At 44.4% G+C, this 15404-nt stretch overlaps 1 protein-coding gene across 6 annotated transcripts in view; it reads right to left on the bottom strand.

Annotated features, from left to right (window-relative positions):
* Positions 1–327: 327 nt before the first annotated feature.
* Positions 328–15404, bottom strand: part of ITSN2 (intersectin 2) — a 90127-nt gene continuing 75050 nt past the window's right edge. For 2 of the 6 annotated variants that reach the window (XM_035897944.1, XM_035897945.1), the window contains exons 29-39: positions 9013–9134; positions 8041–8147; positions 7224–7407; positions 6302–6400; positions 5962–6129; positions 4872–5084; positions 4041–4162; positions 3407–3489; positions 3161–3244; positions 2691–2864; positions 328–1524 (exon numbers count right to left, since the gene is read on the bottom strand). In XM_035897944.1, coding sequence (XP_035753837.1) covers positions 1367–1524; positions 2691–2864; positions 3161–3244; positions 3407–3489; positions 4041–4162; positions 4872–5084; positions 5962–6129; positions 6302–6400; positions 7224–7407; positions 8041–8147; positions 9013–9134 — 1514 coding nt within the window. In that variant the 3' untranslated portion in view covers positions 328–1366. Of the gene's footprint in view, positions 1525–2690; positions 2865–3160; positions 3245–3406; positions 3490–4040; positions 4163–4871; positions 5614–5961; positions 6130–6301; positions 6401–7223; positions 7408–8040; positions 8148–9012; positions 9135–15404 lie in introns of those variants that run through there. The other 4 variants (XR_004842478.1, XM_035897946.1, XM_035897947.1 and 1 more) reach the window with 4 other exon arrangements.

Here is a 15404-nt window from a genome sequence, read left to right as displayed (position 1 = left end):
TGCTTCTTCAAGAAGCTCCAAACTCCCACTGTACAGACACAATCTCTCAAGAGTTGCCAAGATTTAGTTTTATTTAGGATTAGAAACACTGAACCACAGAAAACTGTTAAAAGTAACAGAGGTTGACTCAGCCATCTAACAGGAGGGTACACAGATGGCAATCGGGTGTGAACTGTCAGGCATCAGGAGGTATCGCTGCACCCGTGGACAACAAGGGCACACGCTGCTCAGAATTGCATGCTGTGCTTTTTCAACAAAGCAGTTTAAGGAGGCAGTAAAATGGTTACAATGTATCAAAACCTTTATAAACAAACTTTTTTTTTTTTGAAACCATCCCTGATTTTGGTGCCAAGAGAAAAGTCTTTTCTTTCAACCAATCTCATTTTACAGATTCGTGTCGGGGTGACAGTTCCCCCACAGCAAACCTTTTAAACTTGTAATAAACTTTTCTTGAATGTAATCCTATAAGTTTTTCCTCATTATTTCACATTCCCCTGTACAATAAAATATCCTTTTAAAAAAATCACTATGCATCAATAAACATCTGTAGACAAATTACATTAATAAACTTATATTTTACTCTCTATATACATGTTGGCAATGTCAAAGCTTCAAGATTCACATGGAGGTCTGCAAGACCAAGGAAATGTACACAAATAACTTACATTTAGGAAAAAAACAAAAGCTGAATAGTATTTTTCCACATTATCGTGGGTCACAGTATTTAAAATATTTTTTTCTAGTTATTCTTCACAACCACATTGTCTCAGCAGAGAATGAGGAATCGATCTGAAGCAGGAAGAAAAATCAAGTAGCAGTTACCGATTTCAGTGCAGAACTAAGTCAAGTAAAGAACTACACTTGATTCTTATACAATATATCTGAGACTTCTCCAGTGCTAAGGCTTCTTCAGCATTTAATCTTTAAAACTATCATCCTGAGACGGGAAGATTCCAGTGGATATCACTTTTCAGATTACAAATGGAATGATTCTAGTGCTGAGCTAAACCATTCCTCAGTCTGTATGTTAGACTAAGTGGTAAAACATACATACTTCTCGATGCCACATTTCTACTTAATACTTTTTATGGCCCTGAAAATGGAAACATTGGCATCCAAACCCAAGCTATTCCAACATAATAAAAAGGCACTGAGCTATAGGACTGTATCTACAGTAACCTTTGTGTTTGCATAGATCAACAACAACTTTGAATGCTGCAAGGAACTACACGCAACCAGTAACTAAGAGGAAATATGGAAGCAGCAGGAACTTTTGCTTAATAACCAGCATGGGGCAAGGAATCTTTTACCAAAAAATGTTCAGGCTGTCAGCTTCAGTTGTCCTTCATAAATTAAAGAAGTGTTCTTAGAGGAGCGTTTTCTGATCAAAGAGCTGCAGGTCAAAACGGACCCAGACTTCACCTGTTGGAACTTCATGCAGCAGTAAGTGTTTAGTCGTGGGGCCTTTGCTTTCTTGTTCTGTTCTGATTTTTGCTACTGGAACTTCAGTGCGACCCAAAAAATCTGTTGGGCAAATGAGTAAGAAATTTCATTAAGCAAAGACGTTGAGCTTAGAAAATCTGAAAGTGTCAGGTTAAGCAGCAATGCTGCAGTGTGTATTCAGTTTCAGAGCAGTGCTTCCAAGCTTCCTCTTCAACGAGCTCTCAGCCCTGTGTAAATCAGCCAGCAGTGACAAAAAAGGGTCTTTTCAGAAGACAAAAATGCTGTGGAATTAGGATAAAAAACATGCCTTTATGTCACAGTTTGATGTACAGGCTTCAAAAATACAGCTCCCTTTCAGAAACACACTTTCAAATGTTCTCCTGTCTTAGGGCTGGAAGGTCAGAGTTAAGTGATGGAACCTGTTTACAAGTCAGCTGTGGTGCAACGAAGTAAAAAAAATGTCAACTATTTTGGCCCAGCTAGATTTTAATTAGGCTTATGTATCATTCTTTTCACAAGAACAATGACCTTGAACAACTACTGCCACTCGTAGGTTTTCCTTTTCAGAAATTATATGCCCTCTTTGTGGCCATTTCATATATAAACGTCTTTGTGTGTGTGCATGCCTTGGAAAGTTTACCATGAACTATAAAAACAAGAGACTCAGCTGTGCCACAGGGAGGAGCAGCCTAGCAAAGTCACGTTACCTCACTTGAGAAAAGACTGAGCTATAGTTACACAAAGGGCAACTCAGGACAAGGCAGTACCTTGCAAATCTGAAATAACTGTGTGTCACAGCCCTGAAAAAGCACTTAACCTTTTAAAGAGTATTAGAAGCCGCCAACTGCCAAAACCGTGTTCAGTTTCCATGCAAAAAAAAAAAAAAAAAAAAAAAAAAAGAAAGCTTATCAAGCTGTTGCTGTGCAAATATAACCTAGCACCTGATTTTTGGGCATCACCTTTAGTGAGAGAGAAAAATTTCTGCTTTCAATTTCTCTGTCTCCCCAGTCTGACAAAATAATAATTCTGTGTCTGATACAAAAGCCAGAGTAGGATGAAATCTGACTGCCCAGAGCTGTTGGCTCTGGAGGGCTCCTGAACATCTCGAGTAAGGAGGCATTGTTTTTACACAACATTTCTCAGGAAGCAATCACACCTTAGAGGCTCCTGGAACTGCTGGTGAGGAACTGAGCACCCCAAGTCACAAAAAAAGCGTTCTTTTTCCTAAACCAAATGTTCGCACTTACCATCGGGTGAGAACTGGTCTCTGTCAAACATGGTGATACACAGGACGTCCTGATAGAGATCCTTAATGAAGAACTGGCAGTTGAAGTTCCACTTGGGGTTCAAGGTGTCCTGCAGGGTCCTCGTAGTGTAGCTCTGAGAGCCCATGCTGATTTCACAATACGGGTTGCTCTTCCCTAAACACAGAACAAGCAGTGAAACACATTTGCAGCGCAGGAACCTCCCTCCCCGCCTGGAGGCTGCTTGGACATACACAGATGCTGCTGTGCAGAAGATGTGTGTCAGGCAATCCCTACACCTAGAGCAGCATGGAGCTGGTTCTCCCCTCGGCCCTCTGAAACTAAATGACGGCTAATTCGTTCAGAAGCTGTAGCTGAATCCACAATGTTCCTCCAATCACCAAACTTCTCTCAGCAAGCCTTTCCAAATGTTGCAGGAATAAAAGCAATTTGACGCTATTTTCTTCACTTACCATTGGGCTTACAGGCCTTTAGCTCTGTTGCTTCAATCACATGCACCATCAAACGTCCTATTCCTGAGGTCTTCTGTGAACGAGCTGGGGACAAAGAAGTCAGAAATAAATGGATTGGTTGCAACCCTGAAAACTGGCAGTAGGTCTGAAGAGGAAGATTATACACAGACACTGTGGCATCCTCCAGAAAAGGCCCTGCCCACGCGTCTGTGTGGATGAGAGGGAAATACAGAAGCCCACAGGTACCTTGATACGCCTTTTCACGTTTCTTCTTCTCAGTTTCGATGTACTGCTCTGATGCTGCTTTGATTTTCTGGACCCAGGCAGTGCTGCAAAGAGCAATCCCTATGGTCAGGGTCATGCCACAGGCGGGAAAATTCCTCAGTATCAGCAACTCTGCCCCAATCTCTTCTGCCATTTTTTCCCACCCACTGGGTTTCAGAGGCATCACCAATCAAGTTAGATCAAGGACTAAAGAGATGGGAGGTTTTGGATTTAATCTTATGTCACATTTCCACATTGGCCTAAATAAATGAAAGCGGAGCTGCTGTTTTATTAAAAGACTACTAGGTGACATTAAAGACTGATAAGGACTGGGGAAGAATCCCATGGGATGCTGGACTTTGCAGCCCTAAACTATTCTACACAACTGTAACATCACGAAGCAGTAGACGAGACTGGATTCCACTGCAAGAGCTGCCACGCAAGCAGAACAAAATCAGAGAAAACTTGTAATTCAAATGAGTCAGATGAGTTTATTTCCTGACCAAGAAACTAAACCCTGTTCTTGAACTTGGGACACCCCCACATCTGCTCACTGGAAACAGCCCACAGCCATGATCAACAAGTTTAAGCTCAGATCTGCATTTTCGCTACTCACCGCTCATTAATGTTGTCCGTTTTAAGCGTGTAAACTCTGTCAATGTGTGATATGTGGAAAACTGGCTCATCACTTGAAGGATCTGTGGGCAATTTCACTAGGACTTCATTAAGGAAAACAGGCTGAAAGAAAAGCAAATGTCACTGTGGAAGCGTCACCCTGACAGTAAAAGGAAACTCTACAAGGATGTTGAAGTACATTGTAAGGAAAATGAAAGTCATAGGACACAGGACGAACAGTCAGATCACCAGATAAAGGACGTGAGAAAGGACCAAGAGAAAAACTACTCTGGTGATAGACCCCTTTCTGTCTTCCTAGATGAAGAGCTTTGTGAAAGGGGCAGGACTGCGTAAGCAGAGCTGCAGTGTGGAGCTTGGAAATCCTGGAAATCTCCCAGGTTACCTGTCAGAAAGCCTATCTCCCCAGCTCCAGAATCCTGAGAACATGAACTGTGTGGACACAGAGACTAACGTTTTGCACCTTGTACTGTTTTCTAAAAAAGGACAAGTGTTCCCTTGTGATGCAGGAACTTGAGCAAACTTAAGTCAAGGCTCCTGCTTCTGAACATCCCACTCAGCTGCTCAGGCGTGATGCTGTTTCTGCCCTTTCACCTCAGTGTGGACAGAAGTGTTTATTAAACCGAGACACAGAAGCCAGTCCTTTTCCAGGGACTCAGCCAACCGGCATTCGCTCATGTTGGCTGCCGGTACGCGCCCGAATGACGGCAAATGATCAGGTGGGGCCAGACAGCGAATCCCAGCAGGGAGAACAGCATTCCTCATTGGAGTCCCACTGCATCGACATGACCACGGGGCACCCTGATTCACTCACCATTTTGTACATTTTGAACTGGGAGTTGGATTTGGGGCTGAACAGTTTATCGGAGCCGGAAGAGACAAACTGTTTAACCATGTAGGTGAGCAGGAGGAAGTCATTGAAAAGGAAGCCGTACAGCTCCTTACTGCTCTTGGCCTTGTACAGCTTGCCACTGTGCAGGAGCTTCCGTGGTCCCAAGCAGTTTGTGAGGGAGTTGAACACCGGTTGCTAGGAGAGACAAAACCCATTAGCAGCAGCAAGTTAATGCAAGTATCAGTTCCTGCTCCTCCTCACAGTGGGGATTGCTCACACTGCTCAAAATGCTCTTCTGGTTTGTTTAATGACTTTTGTTACAAATGAAGAGAAGGGAAACTGTTTTATGATTTGCCCTGGTATCAGCGCTAGTCCCAACTTAAATCTCCCACGTAGATTTAAGCCTTACCAACAACAAGTCACACGGGTCTGACTGGATGAAGGCATTTACCTCAGAGCCACTTGTCTGTTGTCCAGACGCTGTGTTTAAGAAGAGCCTGCAGTCTCTGCAGTCAGGTCACCTCTTATGGGTGCACGGTTAGGTGACGGAACTAGGACAGACCTTCTGGGCCTGTCAAGCCTTGGTTCCTTACGCAGCCAGTGGAGAACTGTCACAACACCTCATTCTGAAGGCTGTCCTGAAAGGTACAGGAGCCTGAGCCCCGCATACCTTTGAGGATCTGGCACTGAGGGCTTCTGTGCCCTTTCTGCCTGAGGGAAAACCCTGGGAAACACACACGAAGTGAAATGCCACATAGTAACACCTGACTTAGCCCAAAGGCAGCACGGGCAGAACTTCAGAGATAAGACTTACTTCTGTTCATTTAACCATTTAAATGGTATCAGTTTTAAGCTGATAAACCAAGATTTCTCCACTGCCAAAATCATGCAGAAACAACGAGGGCTCATCATGGTATGGCTGCAAGCAGAATTTAGTAAAAGCTTCTCTGCCAAGAGCTCAGCAGTGGATTGTGTCCCAATAATGGATATGAGCAAGGACTCCCCCTCTTCCCCTGGGCTTTCTGAAATGACTTGGAAAAGTCTCCACTGTACAGCGTATCAACGTGGGTACCTCAGCAAGGCCTTCGCACTGGACGTGGGACTGAATCCATTCCAGCCTGTCCGAGTTCTCTTTCTCGCGCACCCCTTCGTTAACTTGAGAGCACAGCTCCTCCGCACGCTCCAAGGCAAGCTTGAGGTTACTGTGATCGGGGTGATTTTCTGGAGTGTTCTCTAGAATCTGGTATGGATCAAAAAGGGGAGAAAACAAGATCAAAACAGAAGTAAGCACAGGTGCTACTTCTCTGTGCTCTCGGAGAAATCCCCATAAAGGGACAAGGTTTTTTTTTGCTTTAGCTATTGAGGTCAAACTCAAAAGCATCCACCTACAAACCCTGGCTCAGGGTACTCACACTCTTTATAAGCAGAGGGTAGCGGGTTATTCTTTGCATAGGTTTCAGGAGGAAACTGGAGAGAGGCATTCCTTTGCAGCGAGGGTCCAAGGCGAGTTTCTATGGTACAACCCAGAGATTTAACAGAGACATTGCATTACTCATCAAGAAACAGTTGCCTCACTGCACTGAGAACTGTCTGATCAGATTCATTTTTCCAGGCATTCCAAGAAATTTTGAATTTTTTGACAAGCAAATACTTGTATCTAGAACAAACAGGAAAGGCGGTGCTGTCATTGTACTTGGATGCTTTGCCAGCGCTAGCCATAGGATCACTGTTCATGCAGAATCCTTACATTCAAAACCGTTCCAGCTTTTATTTTGACACTACAGGCTCCACTCAGGTTGGAAAAAACCTCCACAGCAATGAAAGAACCAAACAGCTGATGTCAATAGTTCTGGTGTTTCTCCTTTCATGGCCTTAAAGCCACCGCATCAGCAGCAATTCCTTATTTATTTCTGCAGCGTGCCGGCCCGTGACGCTCAGGGCACACCTCTGGCCCTGGCTGCAACCCCGCCGTTCAGACACACGGCACGCCCCACCGCATTACAACAACAGCCTTTTTATTTCAGCTCCACAGACTCTCACCCCTTCTGACAGCATGAATTTTTGGGAAGGTGCAGACACCAGCACCACAGCTTCGTGGGGTTAGCGTTACACCAAAGTAACGAGCAATGGAATGGGAAGTGGAGTAATAAATTGGCTAGAGAGAAAGACAGGTATATAAATAAAAAGCACACACAGTGTTAACCGTGGTCATCACAGAACTACACTACAGTTCTTAGCTCTTCTGCAAGATTTTACTCTTCTGGGTTATTTTGATCTGTCTGGGCTCCTGTCATTGAGGAAAGGAGAAGACACAAAAGCTACTGAATAAGATACCTTTAAGTAGTCTTTGAAATCAGCATCTTCATCAGTTTTCTGCTGCAGCAACGAAGCTCCATTAAGCTGGCAGCTGCAGAACCGAATGTAGGCCTGCATGTGAGAGAGCTCTGCTGCTAAGATGTCCCCAATCATCTGCACTGGCATTTTTTCTCCTCCTGTTTTCTTACGCACTCGCAAGGCTCTGAAGAGGAAAGAAACCACCATCCAACTCTGCTGCCAAGTTTGCAAGGCCGAAACCAAGATCCTTACAAGTTCCATTGCTGAAAGGACTCAAGCCTGCAAGGTGAATTCCCTTACACAGCACCGGTGCTTCCATGTGGTGCAGGGTCTGGCCTGAACCCTCAGGACGTCACCAGCACAACACACCGAGCTGAACCATCTGCCTGATGGGGTCTGCGGGACCGAGACTCTCCTTTGAGGTTTCTGGGACAATCGGCATCAATCTCTACATTCAACCACCACCCCATTTCAATGAATTATTAGCCCCTTGGTCTCTCCAAAGTTTATTTTTAGAGAACAGAAGGTTGCTTTGCAGAAAACTGGGAAGAACGCCTCCTGTGCACATGCTTTTGTGTGGGCTCTATTTCTAAGGTATTACAGCAAATGCACATCTGTTATTGCTGTTTATTCCTCTCTCTCTCTTAACAGCCCCTTCTTTGTGAGGCAGTCGGAATGCATTTAGCTGTTCCGAATGCACGCATGCACAGGAAATAATCAGGAAGGACAGAAATATTTACTGTAAAACCAGAAAACTTCCTGGGGAAAGCAGCAAGAGAATAAAGATGAAAACATAAAAATGCGGGTAAGTACTCACTTCAGTAACTTTGTATTTGACATGATGAGTTCCTTCCAGTTAACAAAGATCAGCCCCATTTCTCCTTCTGTGAGACAGCCTGAATCAGCCATTGGTTTTTGGAAAACCTGCAGTCAAAAATCAGAATGGTGAGCAATTCTTCAGAAACAAAAGCAGCTCAGCCTCTGGTTTAGCCTAGCAGCAATTCTGCTGTTTTTTGAATGTTCAGTGTCCACTTTCTTAGGAAAAGTTAAAAGCAATTCCTTACTAGTGCTTGTGACAGCTGTCGCTATTTTTCCTAAGCGTGTGACCTCATTCTAACACCAGCATCACCACTTGTGAAGCAGGGACAAGCACGATTTCGGAGTGAACTGCTACACAAATTACACTTACACATCACACCTGTCCCCACACCCAGAGCACTCACAGTCAGCCCGCATGCAGAACGACAGCTTCTTCCAGGGACCCTCAGCACAGTACCTCTGGAGAGCAGAAGACCTGTGTAATTCCATCTATTTAACACCTTTAACGCTTCACCACAGAGCTGTTTTATATCGAGAGATCAAGTCAGATGCCCAAGACCACCAAATGCTGGTCAGGTCCTGCCCTGCCTAGTGAGGTGGCCTTGCTTCCAGAAATAAAATCGGAGACAAAGGCAGACAATAAACTTTCATGGTGCTTGTACAGCTTCGGTCATGAGCCTGTGCAGCTTTGCCAGACAACCCAGCCCAGCCCGTCAGCTGTACACTGAGCCCAAACACCTAAGAACAGGATTTGGAAAATAGGAAGGTCTTTCTAAGACGATGGCTTTCACAATGTGATGTTTTTTCCTGGTGGACAACCACATAACATTCGCTAGAAAGGGAGGTGCTCCCACAACCTCGCTTTCCTCCTCTAGCATTTTGCAATTTGTACGAATCCCATTACTGCTATTATTCAGTCGGACAGAGGTGTTCTTTTCCCAAATGCGTTTTCACATCCAAGACATCTCACCTCTAAGACGAGCTGAAGATCGTCCATGTACCTCTCTTCCGTCTGAATGAGTTCATGAATGTAGCCCTGCCTCTTCCTTTCCATCGGTTGCATAGTGTCAAGGCTCTGGAGATCAGCACACCCTACAAGAAGTAAGCCAGGAGTTTAGATCCCACACGGGCCATCAGATCTGATGAGTTAACAAAATCGCACGAACATACACCAGCCTACGGCTCAGACTGTACACACAGCGGTACAACCCTGTCCACAGCAGCAGCGGGTGTCAAAACAGAGCGATGTAACGATCGACCCCCTCCCCGCTTTACGTCATTTTTTAGTCTGTCACCTTTTCATTTCTTCTAACATCCCTTGTTCTTGTACTGTGATGCAGATTAAGAATTCCTGACTTCCTGCCGCTCCGTTCATCTCATGATTTCTCTCATCTCTTCTCCTTTTCTGCCATACCATTTAGAAACTGAGATTTTCTCTTACCTTATGCATAGTCTTTTGTGAGATGAAGTCATCTAGAATGTGCCTGGTTCTGACTTACGGCACTGCACCTTTAATCTCCACCCCATTTCTGAAGTACTCTCCCCTGGTTATTAATTGGTGATACGAACCACCAGCACAGATTTGTAAAGTTATGATGCATAATGTTACAGCTGCGTAACTTCACAGTTGCACAACTTTTTTTTTTTTTCTCATTTAGAAACAAAATACACCTGCAATATGTTGAATTATTTTTATGCATCAAGTATGAATAATCAAAATCATGCACAGGAACACACAGATATTCAATGACACAAACCCCAAGTTTTCTGTAGTAACATGCGGACCCTACAGCCTCACACGGCTTCATCTCTGCTGTATGCAGGTTAGTAAGGATGGCAACGTTTGAGATGTAGTAACCGAATCAAAAACTGGTAAAAAACAAAGCAGTGAGTACGTTTAGATGGGTAAAGGAGAGCACAGAAAGGCAAACTCCGAGCCCTCTGCCAGCCGTCACGTGCTAGCAGAGTACCGCCAAGTAGCAGGGTGGGGAAAATAAAGAAACACGGAGCGTTTGAGAACATACATCTATCGCTTGATGTGATGGCATCGGATTTGAATGCAACGTGAACTGTGGATTTTGCAGGATAGCAGAAGGGAACATCGCAGGGACTCGCTTAGATCCGTCATTTCTAGAGGAACGACACTTTTTGAAAGTTTACAGGTGTTGTGACAGGTAGCGTGACCGAGAGCACGAGGGGCTGCATCTCCCCTGTCAGCCTAACACGCCTAGGACACTAGAATGTGACTTTATCCTATTCACTGCCAATGTATAGATCTGTTTATGGGAAGGCTGCTTTAGATAATGAAATGAAAATGAGTAATGGATTTTGGGGGGAAAAAACCCAAGAAAGACTAAACGCTTGGCTAAACTTGATGTGACAGTGGCCGAATGGGAACCTACCAGGCTTGTGCGCTTCCTCCTGCTGCAAAAGCAGCAACCTTCAGCAAAAGAGAAACACTTGTCAAATGAAGCTTTACGACACCATTCCAGGTATTTTAACAGGGAAACCCTTTGAAGAACAAGAAGTAGTAACACAATAAAGGCAACAGCTAGATTTAAGATCGGGATGTTTCAGTTCTGTGTTGCACCCCTAAGGACGATCACAGATCTTAAGCTTTTTTTGAAAAAAATGCCACTTTTTATGAAGAGATCTGGGACTGCAGCTCTTTGGATCATGCAGAATGCTGCTTCTGGCCTTAGTTATTCCCCAAAAAGTTACAATCAGGCCAAAATTAGGTGAGAAAAAGGAGTAAAGTTACAGATCAAAGTGATTCCTATGAAGTTTGGCATCTTAATCCATCAAGATGGACTGTGGCCAATGTGCACTACTTCTGGATTCTGGCGTCATTCTTTAGTCTGTACAGGACTGAGTTTAAGCCCACCTGGTTCCTAGGACATGAAATTTTACAATAACCAAGGGCTCGCACAGTAACCAGACTTTATTGTCCAGGTTTGGAAGTTTCAGCTTTGACCACGTGGTTCTCTTTTCTGCTGCACCGTACACTCCTGCCGCAAGAGCAGGGACGGACTGAAGCGCCTCTTGCCGTTTGCTTGGGCCACAGCTGTTGGAACAACCCACACGCTCCGATCTGTGTCTGTCTCATGCTCTCTACTTGAAGTTGAAGCAAGCACTAGAAGGAAAACAGGCCTTTTTTATGCACCTAAGATAGATTTGGTTTTGGTTTATAAGCTCATTATCAGCTACAAAAATGCAGTTAAATTAACTGGCTCCTGCGCTAACCTTGTATATGGACTGTCAGCTTTTGGGATGAATGGGTGAGTGCGGTTTTATATTTAAATAAGCATCAGTGAAAATGCCCCAAATTTTGATGGGGCTGACGATATTGGCACAAAAACGTAGTACGCAATCCACACATCTGATTTTAGAGAGTGAATTCAGGCATTTGGATCTGGAGGGAAGAAAGGCGAACGAGACAGAGAATAAAACCACCTACCCAGTGCATTTGCCAGTGTTTTTCTGAAGTGGCCATAGCAACCCACAGGCTCACCGGTAAGGAAAGGGTGGGCCTGCATCTTTACCCATTCTCCTCCCACATTCCTGTTCCCTCCTTTCCTTGCATCAATTCTGGCACTTATCTGACGCTCAGCTCACACCCTGGCAGCAAATGATTCCTCAAGGGAGAAAAAGAAAACAGCAGTTTTCTGCTAGTTTAGCGGCCAGGAATGTGCGTGGAAGCAGTAAAACTGCCTTTTTTTGGCAGCAGAAAGCTGTTGGTTCGGCTTCTGTCTTGTGAAGCTTCATCCCAAGCTCCCCACACGGCTAACGAAAAGCAGCGAGATTTTTGGGAGTGCCTGGGGAGGGGAACCTCAGCTGCCCACGCTGGGGGCTCACCTCCCTCCAGTGACTCAGCGAGAGGCTTCCATGGCCTCTGGAAAGGTCTGCCTCTTCCACTGAGAGTTCAGAAACCTGGGGCGTGGTCTGCCCAGCTCCACCTGGAGCGCAACACCTAACGGAGCAAGCAGTGGGCACCTGGTACCTTTGACATTTCGGGCACAGGGAGGGAGCGATGCCTACTACAGCTGTGGTACCTCGTGTGATAAATCCTGCTCTCCAGGACGAGTAAGCAGCTGCCTCACAGGGGCAGGGTAAAACAAGCTGGAGAGTTTATAAACAGGAAATCCCAGTCTCTGAAGTTATGGTTAAAATTATACTTCCCTCTCCAAATATACCTGAACAAGAAACACTTTCTTCCTACCAACATAACTCACACCCTGCATGAAAAACTACAGAGTTTCAGAGTCCAAAGATGTTCTTCTCTGCAGGAGACGCAAATGCCTGAAAAACATGGGGGGCTGGGGGAGAAAACCCTTTGCGTTACTGACAAATTTTGGATTTGAGTACGTTCAAGGGCAAGAATGAGACTTTCTGAAGAAAAGAAATCCCCCAATGAAAGAAAGATGAACGAGACCTAGCATCATTTAAAAAAATTTCCATTTTTTTATTTGTTAAAAAGGGGGAGTGAATTAAAAATTCTTCACTTAAAAGCCAATTCCAGAGAATTGAGGTAAAAAGCAGATGGATAAAAGGCTTTCAAAGATCCCCTGATCTGCTTGGGCAGCGAGCGCTTTGTCCCCTTCCCCAAACTCCCCACTCAATGAAAAAAACCCACATTAAGAATGACGCTCTGGAAAGACATCTTAAGCCTCAAACACGAGCTCAGGCACTTGTCCTAAAGGATGTATCGATACCAGAGGCACGGCTGCTTTGGGTGAAGACTGTTTAGGGGTAGAGGTGGCCTATATAAACTGCATTTATAAGGGAATGGTTTGTTTATGGTTGTGTTGGACTTTTTTGGGGGGTGAGGTTGATTGTGGGGTGGGTTTTTTTTGGTTGTTTTTTTTTTTTCTTTTTTTTTTCTCAAGTCAGTTGATACGGCTGGAAAAAGCAGATAAGGATTATAAGGATTGGTGTTTTGGGCCTGTATTCACCTGCCTCTATTTTCCCAGGCTATCACAGAAAGACTACATCTCACCTTAAGTACCATGGGCTGGCATTAAACCAGCCCCGTTAGCACAGCCAGAGAACACACCGATGGTACCGCGGGGCATCACCCACAGCCACTTCACAAGCTCTGCCCGCACACGTGAGGCTAACTCACTTGCAATGCACTCCTGTCGCTGCAGCTCTCAGCAGCTCCTGTGTCTAACGAAACCTGTGAAAGGAACTAATCCAAGAAATCTGCCACCGTGGAAAGGTTGGTTTCCATCAGGCCCTGGGAAACATAATAGAAAACTTTTATCCAATCTCCCCTAATCAGTAAATGCCGTATCCTCTCTCTGGTACAACAGAAGTTGTTTATGATTCAATTTTCAAGAGGTAAAAAGCAAAATCAAGTCGCTCCATCACAAAGCCAGGTAGCACAATGCTCATACCAAGCCATTCAGATGGGAACATATCCTCCCCAGATGGACAAAAAAACCACAACAGACAAACTAGATCCTTTTATGTGTCCCTTTAATAAAATACATTTGCATAGTTATCTTACAACTTTGTTTGAAAACAAAGATGAACAATTGCCTCATGCTAAGCACAGCCTGCATTTGCATGTCTTTTACAATCATCCTCAAACATTAATACTCTAGCTTGAAAAGAACAACAGGAGAGATTTTAAGGCAGCACACACCATTACGTAGCAGTTTTATTCGTTCATTACATCAAAGCAGCGTGACCCTGTAGCAGCTCCCAACACTGCCACAGGCCAAGGTTTGTCGTCATTCCTAGGAGCAGGCTTATTTACAGGTGTTTTCAACCCGACTCAAGAAAAATCACACAGGGATACGATCTGACCAAGCATCAAGAGGGCATAAATGTTCAATGACTGGTAGGAGACATTTCAATTATTAGTGCTCCTTACTGTAACATAATTAACACCGACGTTACGACAGCGCTTTGTATGCTTTCACAGCCCTTCACCATCACCGACTAGTCGCACACCCCAGCCCTGCAACTGGGTCTTGGTGGTGGCACAAGACTTTCCTGCATGGATCTGATGGCTGGATCGGGAACTCAGCTCTCTAAGCTAAGCTTTAGTAAAACTGGGCTTTCATAGGCTGTTAGTCCATTGCGCAAACCAGACAGTTACACAACCAGGAAGCGTTTCAGTACCTGTTCTGGTGCACTTACAGCATTGTTCACGTTCTCATCCTCAATTGCACCATGGCCCCTATTCTCTGCTGGCCCACAGGAAGCAAGATTAAGGAAGTACTACGCTGCAGGCGACATCGTATTTTGCTTTCCTGGTTGGCTTCAGTTTCAACTGTTAACCTCGTGTGGCTCTGAGCAACGTTTAGACTCTCAGCTCCTCACTGGGGACCACCAGTTCAACAAATTTTCCACCTTGTCCTTAGTTCCAAAGCAACCTTTTTCACCCAAATAAGGGATGAACACTTCCAAGCCAGTTCTACTTGGCTGGCTGGGATGACAGCTGAACCCAACCCTGCGGACTTTTATCAACAAGGGAGTGGATTGCACATAACCAGAGAAAAAGTAACATTTTTTTGAAAGAAAAAGTCTGATTTAAACCCAGCTTCCATTAGCTACACCTCTTCAGTGATACAGAACATTATTTTAAAATAATCTTGCCTTAAATGCACCCTTGGCATAGTCTTTCCTATCGATGATCTGCTGTACGTGTACCATTCTTTCCGCACCAGCGTGCGAAGGAGAGCAGAGCTCCCAGGGGATTGTGCTTGAGCTGTGTCAGGCAGACTTTTGCAGTAGAGATAAATACTGAAGGCAGGGCCTACAAGTCTTTCAGTCAGCATTATTAAGGTGTATTATTCTTACGATCATTATTACAGTTAGAGAATTTAGAGCGTACTCGGGTAATACTGAAACATGAAAGGTAACTGTGAAAGCCTCAAATGCTTCATTTCCATACTCATCAGTTCAAACTGAGGGGCAGCTGTTCCAATAATTATCAATATATCTACACACTCAATTATGTCTTTCATACTACTTTTGTGAAACCTTATCGAGTACTACCCTCATTTCCAACTGTATCAGTTAAAAAATAGGTAGAATGCCAGTTGGTTTTGGAAAATGCCATGGAACTACTTCCCAGAACATCCCAGATTGGATGGGGAATTGTTTTTTTTTTTTTCAAAGACAATTAGTAGCAATTTGGCATTCAAGGAAAACCATCACTGAACACTGGGAAGTCGGTTTGGCTTAAACCTCACAGGTTAGCGGTGCCTTTTAGAAGTGGGATAATTTAGAAGATCACCTAATTAGTAGACTACAGTAAGTGACTGCTTGATGCCACTGGTGTAGCGCACCACACTCAGCCTGCATTAAACAGGCTCTCAAAGTGAGAAATTCAGAGAAGGCAATTCAGGG

This window comes from Egretta garzetta, unplaced genomic scaffold, assembly GCF_000687185.1.
Source record: "Egretta garzetta isolate BGI_Z169 unplaced genomic scaffold, ASM68718v1 scaffold87, whole genome shotgun sequence".
Taxonomy (NCBI): domain Eukaryota; kingdom Metazoa; phylum Chordata; class Aves; order Pelecaniformes; family Ardeidae; genus Egretta; species Egretta garzetta.
Note: the sequence above shows the minus strand (reverse complement) of the source record. Positions and strands in the feature narration are given on the sequence as shown.